Here is a 16,105-nt window from a genome sequence, read left to right on the forward strand (position 1 = left end):
TGATTATCATCGATGGGTATCGTTCTCAAGAGCGGAGCGAAAGCGTCACCCACAGCCTGATGATACACCACGTCTGTATAAACATATAGATGGTACATCCCCGCTTTTATATCCGCAGGATGTTGGCTCGCTGTCCACTGGGGTCCGCAGGTAACCCATTCATCGGGTAACGCCCCAAAAATGTAGGCTAACGCGGGACGAAAGCGTATCTTGTAATGACCATTCCCTGCCCAGAAAAATCTCTCCTTTAAATAATGGTATACAACATGGATTTCCGGATGGATCTTTTTGAGGAGCGCTTCCACATCTTGTCCTATTTTCTTAATATTATCGTAGTACCCAGCCGACAGGCTTAAGGATTTGATGGTGAATTTGTTTTCATCATAGTAAAGAGGTGCCAAAGCACCTGTTGTTGGTTCACCGTTTTCCCATGCATCTACATAGTCAAAAGATGCTTGATCTTCAGGCACGTTGAACCATGTATGGGGGTAGGATATTTCACTCAGAGCTACTTCCCAATTACCTTCGAGATCGATATGATGAGCCAGATTCACTCTGTATTCAGCTATCGTATTGTCTACATACACATCAGAACTTGCATTGGAGGGTAAGGTGACGTAAAACCCCCCTTCAAGATTCGGATCCATGTTGGTAAATGTCGAGATTCGTTGTAAAGCTTCTTATTTATACGTCGACGACTTGTGTAGCGGGGACCCAACTGTCATATTTCACAGGCCAGCCCTTCCAACGTATGAGAAACTGTTTCTGTCCGCCGACTTTACGCCGTTTGATAATCTTCTCCACTTGAAAGATTTGATCCTTGGATATCGTGACTTTCTGGAGCTCGTGTGCATAAAAAGTTCCTTGCACTATTTCACCGTCGTAGTCTTTAAGCTTGTAAACAGGTGGAAAACGCGGTACACACTCCGCTATCGTAAATAACTCGTCTGTAAAACTCTGTTCATATTTCTTGTCAAACACACCTCGCACTTTTGATATTCTAACGAGATCTCCTTGTTTAAATATCATTTTTATTCTATCACTACCCCCAGAGGGTATGTTGCCGTACAAGTTTTGGAAGACAAGCCATGTGTTATCCGGTGTGACTTGGTTAGGTTTCATTTTTATACTTGTATGATAACTTTCATTGTAACTATCGATTAAATCTTGTAATACGTCGATATAACGACGTGTGTTGTTGGCGGTGAAATATCGCCACATTCGAGTTTTTAAAGTTCGATTAAACCTTTCGACCACCGAGGCTTTCAAATCACTGGCTGTTGCAAAATGATTAATATTGTGTTTTTTCATCAACCTCTGAAATTGCGTGTTGAAGAACTCCTTCCCCTTGTCTGTTTGTAACTTTTTAGGGATGCCGCTAAAGGATAAGACCGACTCAAAGGCTCGAACAACTTCTGGCCCCGTCTTGTTCATCAGCACACGGGCATACGCTCGTTTTGAGAACACATCGATGATTGTGAGTAGGTATTTAAAACCATCGTTGTACTCGGTCAGAGCTTGCATATCACATAGATCGGCTTGGAATTGATTCATAGGACTGGACACAAAAACTCTGTTCCTAGGGAAATGAATTCGTGCTGGTTTGTGCAAGGTGTATGCATCTTGCGAAGATAAAAAATCCTTGACTTTATGACGCGTCACTTTTTGACCCATTTTCTCCGACGCAGCTAAATGAAGGCGTTCTACACCTCCAAAGCTGGCTGGATGAGCGGGGTCGTAGTACAGTTTTTTCAACCACCGCTTAACGCTCATGACGGTTTATGATTTAGTGACAAACATCACATCGCTATTTATCTAAACACACAGACAGACACAAAAGCATCTTTTTAAAAACATCCATTTTTTATTGAAAGAAGGTTAAGTATGGTTACACGTGATAAGGATTCTCTAAGATGTAAAAAGTCTATAGGTCAGGGTTAAAACAGATGGATTAACTTTTGATTCTAACAGGTCTTCAAACAGCTTCAATTCGTGCGCGAGATCCACAGGTTGTTGATGACGGAGACGGTATCTTATCACATCGTTAAACAGCGTGAGTATGGTAAGTACATGTCCTACACTTATCGCATTTTCCCAATTTTCCAAAATATTTTGAAACGTGTCGATCAATCCCGAGCGACTCAAAAATATGACATGTTGCACAAACAATTCCCAAGGCTCCTGAAAAATTGTTAAAGACATGGCACGCACTTTTTGCATAAACAATAAAAAATTTTCAATGAAAGGGTCTTTATCATCGGGGTTATATGTAATTGCTCTATTTATTATATCTGCCCACCCTTGGCTTCTATAGCCAAAAAACGATAATTTTCTGAAGACATTACCCATTTTTTATTCAAAGTTAATATTTTCTATAAGATATTCTTCGAAAGTATCAAGTTGATCACGATATATCATAAAACATATGGGCTCATCCGCTTTAAGGCGGTCCGGTAAGTCCTTTACGAGTGCTAAATCCACCATTAAGATCTCTGCAATTCGCTTGACTGTTTCTTTATCCGCTTTTACAGAACACAAATCCAACAAGTAGTGAATACACGGTAAAAACTTTTTACCGCAAAGGATGGGCATGATGCGGTCATAGTGCAGTCTTAGATAATAACAATTGCATAGGTATCTATAGCTATGCAAACAACCCCTTTTTTTGTGATACTTTATCAAAAAACGTCTGACCATGTAAATAATAGCCGCCTTAACAACTAATACGACATCCATATCAATCCATCCCTTAGGAGGATTATCCCATGACATATGTTTTGCCTCATCTTCGGAAATAGGTGCTGGTCCGTGGTCAGGGTCGTTGACGGTCTGAACCTTGATCTCCGTGGTTTGTGGAGAATCAGCCTGGTCGGACCAACTGGACAGTTGTACCTTCTCGTTTTGTGAAGATTCGGCCGACGAGGTGGGGGTCATCGGAGGTGTCGACGACGGGGTCGGCGAAACGGGACGACTCCACCCTGAATACGATGGCTCGCCGTTGTTGTACGAGGGTGCAACAGGTCTTGCTAAGATTCCTGGGCCCCCCATCCACAAGGAGTATGATGGCACAGTCTGGTCCTCGCCTGTTTTTGTAGAGGGTCCATCCTGGTCTACATTTGTAGAGGTCTCAACCTGTTCCATGTTTGTAGTTGTAAAGGTTTCCACAACATCCATATTCAGATCTTGATCGCATGTAGGTTCATCCACACCGCTATCTGTAATACAAAGATACCATGATTAAATATTAGAAAGCTATATAGTTAAAGATTAATTGCATCGTTTACCTGAAGAGATTTCTGCAATGTTGTTGTCAATATGATCAGGTGCGGCGATGGTTGTCACCCTTCGGGCCTTGCTGTTCACACCCAGATGACGTCTTGGTCTACACGTCTTCATTTCTTTCACGAGCTGGAAAAATTGTCTTGTCTGTGCAGAGCGTGACTTGGGCTTTACTTATACTGGTTTGAGACCGGGGGAGGGTTAAAAGGCGTGGTTCGATTGGCCAAATGTAGCCAACAGATACATGTCCAGACAAGTAAACATGACTCGGCAGATTTTACAAAAAGGTAAGAAGGAGGAGGGTGGTCGCCCGGATGCCCACGGCTGCCCATCGATCGACAGGATGTCGCCACTCACTATCTTTTGAAACACCTTGAGGCTGCTGCAGGCTTGGAGGGTGTCTATGCAAGACGCCGCGTCTTGCCCGGACAAACCCCCAAGCCTGCACAATACCATGTTTAAACTTATGTCGCTGGGAATATGTCCAGACATGTTTGCAAAAAGGGCAAATATCAACCGAATAAACATATTATTCAAAGGTAATAACAACGCCTGCTCTTCTCAACTCGTATTATTTCACTCGTTTAATTTAATTTTATACATCTACATTATTTAATTAGATATAGCTCATTTCATTGGATGCTTTATATACTTCAGATATTTAAATATGGATGACCTATATCCACCGAATAAACATCTTATTCAAAGGTAAAAACAACGCCTGCTCTTTTCAACTCATATTATTTCACTCGTTTAATTTAATTTTATTTATTTAAATAGAACATTGCATTGGATGCTTTATATACTTCAGATATTAAAATATGAATAACATAAGTACAGTTTGGGTTGGGGACGCACGCACGCAGGGAACACATTGTTTTTAACATAAGAAGCATACAGTTTGGGAGGGGGGCCAAGCCCCCCTCCCAATCACACACACAACGTCATCACAACGAGACAAAAAGCGTAATTCTGTAGGCGGGGGCCCTTGGCCCACACACACACACACATACAACGTCATCACAACGAGACAAAAAGCGTAATTCTGTAGGCGGGGCCCACTTCGACAAAAGCGTAATTCTGTAGGAGTGGTATTAAACCTTCAACGGGCAGGGAATATGTAAATATTTTGAAATAGGTGGCTGGAGATTGGATAGTTTTAACACAGGGGCGGGGATAGCGGCCATTTTGGACAAAAGCGTAATTCTGTAGGCGGGGACAACGAGACAAAAGCGTAATTCTGTAGGCGGGGCTATGACGTCATCAAAATTTAAAAAAGCGTAATTCTATTATCTCCAACGGTAAAGATCATGATGCGTATCCAATACAACCATTTTTCTATCTGGGTCTAAAGTGCAGAGTAGCGATAACTTTACCGCGTGTAAATCCCACGGGTTGATTCTGATCCGTCTTAACTTCGATTCTTATATCCTCAATATGCTTCCTACTAACAGGCATGTAATAAAGAGGATTAAAGGCTTTAAATGAAATGTCACCGTGATTATCATCGATGGGTATCGTTCTCAAGAGCGGAGCGAAAGCGTCACCCACAGCCTGATGATACACCACGTCTGTATAAACATATAGATGGTACATCCCCGCTTTTATATCCGCAGGATGTTGGCTCGCTGTCCACTGGGGTCCGCAGGTAACCCATTCATCGGGTAACGCCCCAAAAATGTAGGCTAACGCGGGACGAAAGCGTATCTTGTAATGACCATTCCCTGCCCAGAAAAATCTCTCCTTTAAATAATGGTATACAACATGGATTTCCGGATGGATCTTTTTGAGGAGCGCTTCCACATCTTGTCCTATTTTCTTAATATTATCGTAGTACCCAGCCGACAGGCTTAAGGATTTGATGGTGAATTTGTTTTCATCATAGTAAAGAGGTGCCAAAGCACCTGTTGTTGGTTCACCGTTTTCCCATGCATCTACATAGTCAAAAGATGCTTGATCTTCAGGCACGTTGAACCATGTATGGGGGTAGGATATTTCACTCAGAGCTACTTCCCAATTACCTTCGAGATCGATATGATGAGCCAGATTCACTCTGTATTCAGCTATCGTATTGTCTACATACACATCAGAACTTGCATTGGAGGGTAAGGTGACGTAAAACCCCCCTTCAAGATTCGGATCCATGTTGGTAAATGTCGAGATTCGTTGTAAAGCTTCTTATTTATACGTCGACGACTTGTGTAGCGGGGACCCAACTGTCATATTTCACAGGCCAGCCCTTCCAACGTATGAGAAACTGTTTCTGTCCGCCGACTTTACGCCGTTTGATAATCTTCTCCACTTGAAAGATTTGATCCTTGGATATCGTGACTTTCTGGAGCTCGTGTGCATAAAAAGTTCCTTGCACTATTTCACCGTCGTAGTCTTTAAGCTTGTAAACAGGTGGAAAACGCGGTACACACTCCGCTATCGTAAATAACTCGTCTGTAAAACTCTGTTCATATTTCTTGTCAAACACACCTCGCACTTTTGATATTCTAACGAGATCTCCTTGTTTAAATATCATTTTTATTCTATCACTACCCCCAGAGGGTATGTTGCCGTACAAGTTTTGGAAGACAAGCCATGTGTTATCCGGTGTGACTTGGTTAGGTTTCATTTTTATACTTGTATGATAACTTTCATTGTAACTATCGATTAAATCTTGTAATACGTCGATATAACGACGTGTGTTGTTGGCGGTGAAATATCGCCACATTCGAGTTTTTAAAGTTCGATTAAACCTTTCGACCACCGAGGCTTTCAAATCACTGGCTGTTGCAAAATGATTAATATTGTGTTTTTTCATCAACCTCTGAAATTGCGTGTTGAAGAACTCCTTCCCCTTGTCTGTTTGTAACTTTTTAGGGATGCCGCTAAAGGATAAGACCGACTCAAAGGCTCGAACAACTTCTGGCCCCGTCTTGTTCATCAGCACACGGGCATACGCTCGTTTTGAGAACACATCGATGATTGTGAGTAGGTATTTAAAACCATCGTTGTACTCGGTCAGAGCTTGCATATCACATAGATCGGCTTGGAATTGATTCATAGGACTGGACACAAAAACTCTGTTCCTAGGGAAATGAATTCGTGCTGGTTTGTGCAAGGTGTATGCATCTTGCGAAGATAAAAAATCCTTGACTTTATGACGCGTCACTTTTTGACCCATTTTCTCCGACGCAGCTAAATGAAGGCGTTCTACACCTCCAAAGCTGGCTGGATGAGCGGGGTCGTAGTACAGTTTTTTCAACCACCGCTTAACGCTCATGACGGTTTATGATTTAGTGACAAACATCACATCGCTATTTATCTAAACACACAGACAGACACAAAAGCATCTTTTTAAAAACATCCATTTTTTATTGAAAGAAGGTTAAGTATGGTTACACGTGATAAGGATTCTCTAAGATGTAAAAAGTCTATAGGTCAGGGTTAAAACAGATGGATTAACTTTTGATTCTAACAGGTCTTCAAACAGCTTCAATTCGTGCGCGAGATCCACAGGTTGTTGATGACGGAGACGGTATCTTATCACATCGTTAAACAGCGTGAGTATGGTAAGTACATGTCCTACACTTATCGCATTTTCCCAATTTTCCAAAATATTTTGAAACGTGTCGATCAATCCCGAGCGACTCAAAAATATGACATGTTGCACAAACAATTCCCAAGGCTCCTGAAAAATTGTTAAAGACATGGCACGCACTTTTTGCATAAACAATAAAAAATTTTCAATGAAAGGGTCTTTATCATCGGGGTTATATGTAATTGCTCTATTTATTATATCTGCCCACCCTTGGCTTCTATAGCCAAAAAACGATAATTTTCTGAAGACATTACCCATTTTTTATTCAAAGTTAATATTTTCTATAAGATATTCTTCGAAAGTATCAAGTTGATCACGATATATCATAAAACATATGGGCTCATCCGCTTTAAGGCGGTCCGGTAAGTCCTTTACGAGTGCTAAATCCACCATTAAGATCTCTGCAATTCGCTTGACTGTTTCTTTATCCGCTTTTACAGAACACAAATCCAACAAGTAGTGAATACACGGTAAAAACTTTTTACCGCAAAGGATGGGCATGATGCGGTCATAGTGCAGTCTTAGATAATAACAATTGCATAGGTATCTATAGCTATGCAAACAACCCCTTTTTTTGTGATACTTTATCAAAAAACGTCTGACCATGTAAATAATAGCCGCCTTAACAACTAATACGACATCCATATCAATCCATCCCTTAGGAGGATTATCCCATGACATATGTTTTGCCTCATCTTCGGAAATAGGTGCTGGTCCGTGGTCAGGGTCGTTGACGGTCTGAACCTTGATCTCCGTGGTTTGTGGAGAATCAGCCTGGTCGGACCAACTGGACAGTTGTACCTTCTCGTTTTGTGAAGATTCGGCCGACGAGGTGGGGGTCATCGGAGGTGTCGACGACGGGGTCGGCGAAACGGGACGACTCCACCCTGAATACGATGGCTCGCCGTTGTTGTACGAGGGTGCAACAGGTCTTGCTAAGATTCCTGGGCCCCCCATCCACAAGGAGTATGATGGCACAGTCTGGTCCTCGCCTGTTTTTGTAGAGGGTCCATCCTGGTCTACATTTGTAGAGGTCTCAACCTGTTCCATGTTTGTAGTTGTAAAGGTTTCCACAACATCCATATTCAGATCTTGATCGCATGTAGGTTCATCCACACCGCTATCTGTAATACAAAGATACCATGATTAAATATTAGAAAGCTATATAGTTAAAGATTAATTGCATCGTTTACCTGAAGAGATTTCTGCAATGTTGTTGTCAATATGATCAGGTGCGGCGATGGTTGTCACCCTTCGGGCCTTGCTGTTCACACCCAGATGACGTCTTGGTCTACACGTCTTCATTTCTTTCACGAGCTGGAAAAATTGTCTTGTCTGTGCAGAGCGTGACTTGGGCTTTACTTATACTGGTTTGAGACCGGGGGAGGGTTAAAAGGCGTGGTTCGATTGGCCAAATGTAGCCAACAGATACATGTCCAGACAAGTAAACATGACTCGGCAGATTTTACAAAAAGGTAAGAAGGAGGAGGGTGGTCGCCCGGATGCCCACGGCTGCCCATCGATCGACAGGATGTCGCCACTCACTATCTTTTGAAACACCTTGAGGCTGCTGCAGGCTTGGAGGGTGTCTATGCAAGACGCCGCGTCTTGCCCGGACAAACCCCCAAGCCTGCACAATACCATGTTTAAACTTATGTCGCTGGGAATATGTCCAGACATGTTTGCAAAAAGGGCAAATATCAACCGAATAAACATATTATTCAAAGGTAATAACAACGCCTGCTCTTCTCAACTCGTATTATTTCACTCGTTTAATTTAATTTTATACATCTACATTATTTAATTAGATATAGCTCATTTCATTGGATGCTTTATATACTTCAGATATTTAAATATGGATGACCTATATCCACCGAATAAACATCTTATTCAAAGGTAAAAACAACGCCTGCTCTTTTCAACTCATATTATTTCACTCGTTTAATTTAATTTTATTTATTTAAATAGAACATTGCATTGGATGCTTTATATACTTCAGATATTAAAATATGAATAACATAAGTACAGTTTGGGTTGGGGACGCACGCACGCAGGGAACACATTGTTTTTAACATAAGAAGCATACAGTTTGGGAGGGGGGCCAAGCCCCCCTCCCAATCACACACACAACGTCATCACAACGAGACAAAAAGCGTAATTCTGTAGGCGGGGGCCCTTGGCCCACACACACACACACATACAACGTCATCACAACGAGACAAAAAGCGTAATTCTGTAGGCGGGGCCCACTTCGACAAAAGCGTAATTCTGTAGGAGTGGTATTAAACCTTCAACGGGCAGGGAATATGTAAATATTTTGAAATAGGTGGCTGGAGATTGGATAGTTTTAACACAGGGGCGGGGATAGCGGCCATTTTGGACAAAAGCGTAATTCTGTAGGCGGGGACAACGAGACAAAAGCGTAATTCTGTAGGCGGGGCTATGACGTCATCAAAATTTAAAAAAGCGTAATTCTATTATCTCTAATGTCATTCAGTATCATTCATTTTTTTTTTAAATTTCATTCAGGATCATTCAGAATTGTTCAATGTTAATCAGTTTCGTTTCTTTTTTTAAATTTCATTCAGAATTGTTCATTGCCATTCAGTATCATTCAGAATTGTTCAATGTTATTCTGTTTCATTTAATTTTTTTTATTTCATTCAGATTCATTCATTGTAATTCAGTATCATTCAAAATCATTAATTTTCATTCAGTATCATTCATATTTATTCAATGTTATTCAGTTTCATTCAAAATTATTTAATTTAATTCATAATCATTCAATGACATTCATTATTATTCACAATCATTCATTTTCATTCAGTATCATTCATTTTTCTTCAATGTTATTCAGTTCCATTCAAAATGATTTAATTTAATTCATAATCATTCAATGTCATTCAGTATCATTCAGAATTGTTCAATGTTGTTCAGTTTCGTTTAATTTTTTTTTTAATTTCATTCAGAATCATTCATTGTCATTTCGTATCATTCAGAGTTGTTCAATGTTATTCAAATTATTTAAAGTCATTCAGTGTTCAATTTTATTCAATATGATTCAAAACATTCAATAATATTCATTTTGATTTCAATTTCATTCACTATGATTCAACTTCGTTCAATATTATTCACTTTGATTTATGCTTGCTTCCTTCCTTATTATTGCCACTATTCGTTGATCCATGTGTGCAGCAATTCATCGGCAGGTAATAAAAAATTAAAAAAAAGACAAATTATATTTGTTCAGTGCTTTGACTTTCATATTCACAACAGTCAATACAATTGCATTTCTTTTTTATGTGTGATTGTGGCATACATTCATATTCAATATTATTGTATTTGGAATTGTATTGTTTTCACAGATATTTTGTTTTGATTCCTAGTGCAAGCCATGTTAAGATGGTAATAGTTTCATGTTTTTGCTTATTTGTACATTAGTTGCAATGGCTAGCTCTGACCACTAGAGGACAGCGTTCGCTGCTTGCGTGTGTGTGTGGCAAAAGGGGACCAGCGCATTCTAGAGCGAAGAAGAGCCACATGTAAGCTGGAAACAGCAGTACAGTGCGAACGTTGTGAATAAATGTTAATATTTTGTGTTTCAGGTAAGACAATCGAGATCAAATACCATCTATTGATGTGTGAATGTGTTTATTGAGAGTAAGTGCGATAGATTGAAATTAAGTGTTTTACTGACGTTTTGTTGTTCGAGATGTAACTTTGTAATTGAAGTAGACGAACAGGTTGCCGTTGAAATAGCGAGAGAGCGTCGTGTACAATGCTGTGAAATATGTTTGTATTGAGTACATGTGTAAGTTTGAGGCATTGTGTATATGATACAGATGTGAAGTATTTTTGCATTGTGTGCATGTGTAAGTATATTGAGGTTTATTGATTGAAATATTGGTTAAATCATTTATATTAGTCGCGCATTCTAGAGCGAAGAAGAGCCACACGTAAGCTGAAAACAGCAGTACAGTGCGAACGATGTGAATAAATGTTAATATTTTGTGTTTCAGCAACCCAAAATAAAACCCTTCAAAAATTAAATGTGTAGCAACAGATTGATAAAGACAAGTCATTCTGCACCCCGCTACATGATCTTGCACTTCATTTGTCCTTCACAGGGAGGTGCTGGAGCCGATGCCAGCTAAACGTGGGCGAAAATCAGACTACACCCTGAACCAGTCACCAGCTAGCTTCAGAGAACACGCAGACATGTTACTGAGCAGAACCGATGAGCCCGTATACAAGTCTGGCGCGTTAACCGCAACAACATCAGTCCGGGAGGAAGGATACAACCTCTACGTGGTCTCCCGGACGAGTCGACAGTCCACCGTCGACGACGAATGTATCCTGCCGGCACCCATATCACCCCACGACTCGGTCCGAAGGACCGGTCAGGGAGAGGGCGCCGCCACTATCTCCTGCCACCTTTTGGCTATGGCTCCTGCGGTGCCCCCGACTCATTCCCCTCCGGCAGAGGATTTTCAGCGACGCACCTCCCCCTCACAACGGCCTCTCCACCGAGCCGCAGAAGGTGATTGCGCTAGCTGGGCGAACCTTGGGAGGTTCCGCCCAGGCGCCAGCCCAACAGCAACAACAACAACAACATCAGTGACTCCATATTGAGCCATCGTAAAACCTTTACTTTGTAAAACCCTGACCAGCATTTTTGCGTTTTTTGACATTATGGACCAAGTGAGTAACTAAACCTTTTATTGAGGAGAAATTGCTCTTTTTAAATAAAAAAAAAATTGCAAATAAATGCCTGAACGTGTCCTTTTGTTATTTCTGGTCACAAGCACTCTCATCATAACATTGATGCACACATGTCCAACATAATTACTTTACAAAAGCAAAACTTTTTTAAGGCAAGAGATTGACGAGTTAATTTAAGACAGGATTCTTTTTAAAAAAAATAATTGAATAGCATCATACTTATTTTACCATTATTGCTGAGCAATACGGTTGCTTTGACTTTTTTCGTCCACTAGATGTCCCTCATGTTGCTTTCACCAACGTCCCCAAGCTACTTTAGCACAATCTATGCTTGACGCGCCCAGTAAAGGTATTACTTTAATTATACTTATACTATATTATACTTATACTATACTATTATAATTATACTTGAATTATTTTTTTAATTGAAAGTACAACAAATAACACAAACACACTTTTATTAGTATCACCACGTGCTTAACATATTTGCATTTATTGCACCATGAAACGTCATCCTCTCATACAAAGCAACTCCATCCCCTTTGTCATGCTTATTGGAAGCTTTTATTTTAATTTTTTAGCCTAAAAGGATTCCTCGAGGGTAAATTGCTTTTATTTTCCATCGCTACTGTGATGTCTAATGCTCTCCAGTGTACACACTCTTCTCGAGCTCCCCCAAGACTCCTCCCCCACCCAACTACAATCTTCTTCTGCAGCGTTATCTTGGCGGGTCTCTTACACCACTGCCACCTCCTGGTTGCTTTTTATTACGTGATTACAATGCAGACAAGGCTGATTCTCAGTCAGAAGTGCATCAGACCCTTCTGCAACACTATGTCGTAAAATAGAGACAAAAAGACGCACTTATATGTCTTGTGGCGCCAATGCTTTCAAAGACGTACTTGTATATATGTTGATAGAAAGGGTTAAAATACATATTTTTCATTCACAATACGTCTTCGGAGCCATAAAGCGCCACTGAGTCGCGACAGATGGTCACGTGATATGAGAAGAGGCGTTTGGAAATACTAAACTCTAGTAATGCTCGGACTCTCTATGTAGTATTATATATAGTGTGGGGCTATATCATAAATGGGCGGTTAAGGATGATGGATGATCATTATGGAACAACCAAAATTTATTATTACAAATGTAAATTTAAAAGTCAAACGACGCCTCCAACACAAAGGAAAAAAAACACCTCTTTCCAATGACCCATGAATGCAGCAGGCGATCTTACTCTACCTCCGGTTCAGAGTTCACTCTTCCTCGCTCGACCCTACGTAAGAATACTTGTTTGTCTTCTTCGGTGTGATATATTCATTTTAAGTGTTCAATTTATACTGCTCCAATCTACCATAAACGCTAACGATCGCGTGCGCCTATCACGTGGCGGCCATTTTATTGTAAAATTATCATTTCAACATTGTACTATGTGGTTTTTGTGTGCAAACTATGCCACGTGTTAACAACGTCCACCGCCATCTTATTCTGTCGAAACATGTTGGGCGCCATTATCTCGCTTTTTTGTATTAGATGCACTTTAGTTATAATTGTGAATGTTCAATTTATACTACTCCTACCTACCATAAACTAACGATTGTGTACGCTAATAAATTAGCTATGATGTTATTGGAAAATCATTTCAACGTTGTGTACGTGTTGACCACGAACCATTATGACCAGACGCCATCTTATTCTGTCGTAACGTGTCAGACACCCGTTTTATCGCTTTCGTGTATTAAATACATCCTAGTTAGCTTGCCATAGAAACACCTACACAGTATCGCTGTGTTCAGTGGAATGTGGAGTAAAGATGTACAGCTAACTGGCATACTGAAAAGTGGCTTCCCATACGTACTATAGAAGCTAATATGCAGGGCTGAGTTTCGTGAAGTTCCGCCGACATTTTACACATGATCAACATATTTGGCGGTTATCGTCGGCAACATAGCATAATAAAGTAATTTTTAAAAGTTTTGGAAAAACAAACAATAACTACATTCTCAGAACACACATTGGTGTTTGTAACTGGTATTTTAACAAAAACGTAAAATAAATTGGCGAAGAAGTGATTGGAAATAAATTGACCCAATGAAAAATACAAATGTGTATTTTCTAAAAAATACTAAAGTATGACGTATCAATGTGTCTTGTTTAGAAAAAAAAAAAACAAACATTTTGTTTCTTTCGTCATATATATTGAATATGACTTTGGCCAGGGGTCCACAAACGTTTTTCCTGTGGGTTCCAAGTAACTTTTCCTCTGATGGGGGACTCAGCAATAGGATGACAATCACAGGGATGCCTAAATGTAAACATTTGTTTTCCAGAAAGCTATGCATAATCTATCATTTCTACCCTATAAATTAAATAAAAAATCATGAACTTCTGTTCTTTTATTTCTCAACTTTTGCTCTTTCCCATGACCCGTGAACGCAGCAGACAATCTTACTCTGCCTCCGGTTCAGAGTTCGCGCTTCCTCGCTTGATCCGACGTAAGTATACTTGTTTGTCTTCTTCGGTGTGATATATTCATTTTAAGTGCTCAATTTATACTGCTCCAATCTACCATAAACGCTAACGATCGTGTGCGCTTATCACTTAGCTGCCATTTTATTGTAGATTTATCATTTCTACATTTTATTATGTGGTTTTTGTGTGCTAACTATGCCATGTGTTAACAACGTCCACCGCCATCTTATTCTGTCGAAACATGTTAGGCCCCATTATCTATCTTTTTCTCACTTTTGTTTTCCAGAAAGCTACGCATAATCTATAATTTCTACCCTATAAATTAAATAAAATATCATGACCTTCTGTTCTTTTATTTCTCAACTTTTGCTGTTTGTTAAATTTACTATTAGTGACTCAAAGGTCTGTTCTTAAGCAGTATATTTGTATAATTTAAATATTTTGTGTTGAGGGCGTTATTTTTTAGAACCTCAAGAAAATAATGCTGCATTTACTGAAAGCATGATAAAGAACATTGATTGGGCTTATGTAATGTTGTTTTCTTTGGGAAAAAAATATGACAAACACAACATTGCATTTTAAGGGCAAGCAAGCAACATATTTTTAATCTAAACAGTATACATAAAACATATCCTGTATGTATTCATGTATATGCTATTAACTAAGTATCAGGTGGATATGTGTGTATGTCTTTGACTCACTGTTTTAGTTCCAGTTTAACGTGTTGCCTCAATGTTGGCATCGGATACAGAGCCACACCTGTTCTAAGGGGGCAGATCTGGTCAGGATCACTGAACTCACAAAGGGCAGCCGCCGCAGCTGGGGAGATCGATGGGAACGTCCACTCCATTGCAGCCTGCGCGTCCCACCATGGAGCGGGCAGGGGGGCTGCCTGACAAGAGCAGCCAGTGGGGTCGAGCTGCCGTGGCACACATCCGTCCTACTTTGTTTGTGCTTTTTCTGCGCAGCTAACTACAAAATGCAATTGAACACAGATATTCTAAAATGTAAAGGATAGGGTGGAATAGAATCTCATGTTCTATGCATGTATTAGTCTTGGCATGGCCAGACTGACAAAAAAATCATGACGCGTCTCTGGCATTTTTCACCGTCCGTGCCTGGCAAAATGTGTAGGCAGGTTGAACCTGGGCTGCGATTTGGGAACCCCTTATTTCGGCAATTATGCCCTGTGGCCGGCAGTATTTTGTTGATATTTACTCAAGGAGCCATGGATTGCTAGTGTTCTCTAAAAAGTACTCATTGTGATGCTGAAACATCCTAATGCCCCCCCCTTTTTATTATGTAAATAATATGTGTGCTCATTCATACCTGATAGTGACGCTGAACTGTACCAATGCGTTTTTTTTTTCCTTCTATGATGTAAACAATCTGTGCTCATCCATACCTGAGGTACATCTGAGCGAATGTGTTGAAATGCATGTGAAACTTTCCAAATATTTAAAGTCATGTAGAGCTAGTGTTCTGGTTAAAGTGAAAGGAAAGAAGTCTCTAAAAGTTGGGGCTACGCAATATTGGAAAAAGGTGGTATGGATTTTGAAGATTGTGATATTGATACTCTTTCTAAATTTAACATTTATGTGCATATAATTGGCCTTGAGTAGTATATGAGAAAGCACACACATTATGACGTGACTTTCTTTATAGTTTCTGGTAATGCTTTTCATTTTGAAAAATGCGGCTGTGCCATCATTAATGTTAACTTTATTTTATAAATTATAATTCATGTTGCAGTTTGGTAGTAGAGGGTCAACGGTTACAGCACCGTAATAAGATCAGGACTAGAGGTTTCAGTTGACGCGTTATACTATAGCCAAATGTTTTGAGTGATTTGTGAAATACTTGTAAAATAACCACAACGCTTTAAAGTTGCCCCCTGGCACCCACAGCTGTACTTGTCTGTATTCTTCCGACTCGTTAGCCTCTTGTGTACAAGTGTTGGGAATTAAAAATGTGTGCAAAAAGACTTGAAGCAATATACCTAATCTGTCCAATGTAGAGTTTTATAAATTATACTCATGT

At 40.0% G+C, this 16,105-nt stretch overlaps 2 protein-coding genes across 2 annotated transcripts; both read right to left on the reverse strand.

Moving 5' to 3' along the window:
• Window positions 1-1,842: 1,842 nt before the first annotated feature.
• On the reverse strand, window positions 1,843-4,562 carry LOC148321080 (uncharacterized). Its single transcript, XM_088319126.1, has 2 exons — window positions 3,285-4,562; window positions 1,843-3,215 (listed from the first exon to the last, which is right to left on the reverse strand). Exons 1-2 carry the CDS (start codon window positions 3,394-3,396, stop codon window positions 2,353-2,355), a joined length of 975 nt encoding a protein of 324 aa, XP_088175252.1. The 5' UTR covers window positions 3,397-4,562; the 3' UTR covers window positions 1,843-2,352.
• A 2,057-nt stretch (window positions 4,563-6,619) lies between these two features.
• Window positions 6,620-9,339, reverse strand: LOC148321081 (uncharacterized). Its single transcript, XM_088278458.1, has 2 exons — window positions 8,062-9,339; window positions 6,620-7,992 (listed from the first exon to the last, which is right to left on the reverse strand). Exons 1-2 carry the CDS (start codon window positions 8,171-8,173, stop codon window positions 7,130-7,132), a joined length of 975 nt encoding a protein of 324 aa, XP_088134584.1. The 5' UTR covers window positions 8,174-9,339; the 3' UTR covers window positions 6,620-7,129.
• Between the last annotated feature and the right edge of the window lie 6,766 nt (window positions 9,340-16,105).

Source organism: Idiotropiscis lumnitzeri, chromosome 16, assembly GCF_059441095.1.
Source record: "Idiotropiscis lumnitzeri isolate Australia: NSW breed Sydney's pygmy pipehorse chromosome 16, RoL_Ilum_1.0, whole genome shotgun sequence".
NCBI lineage: Eukaryota > Metazoa > Chordata > Actinopteri > Syngnathiformes > Syngnathidae > Idiotropiscis > Idiotropiscis lumnitzeri.

Bases quoted from the DNA above. Each gene is read 5' to 3' on its own strand.
- LOC148321080 (XM_088319126.1), bottom strand. From the start codon at position 3,396: ATGAAGACGTGTAGACCAAGACGTCATCTGGGTGTGAACAGCAAGGCC. The intron at 3,216-3,284 runs GTAAACGATGCA...TTTGTATTACAG, and splicing joins CATTGCAGAAATCTCTTCAG to ATAGCGGTGTGGATGAACCT.
- LOC148321081 (XM_088278458.1), bottom strand. From the start codon at position 8,173: ATGAAGACGTGTAGACCAAGACGTCATCTGGGTGTGAACAGCAAGGCC. The intron at 7,993-8,061 runs GTAAACGATGCA...TTTGTATTACAG, and splicing joins CATTGCAGAAATCTCTTCAG to ATAGCGGTGTGGATGAACCT.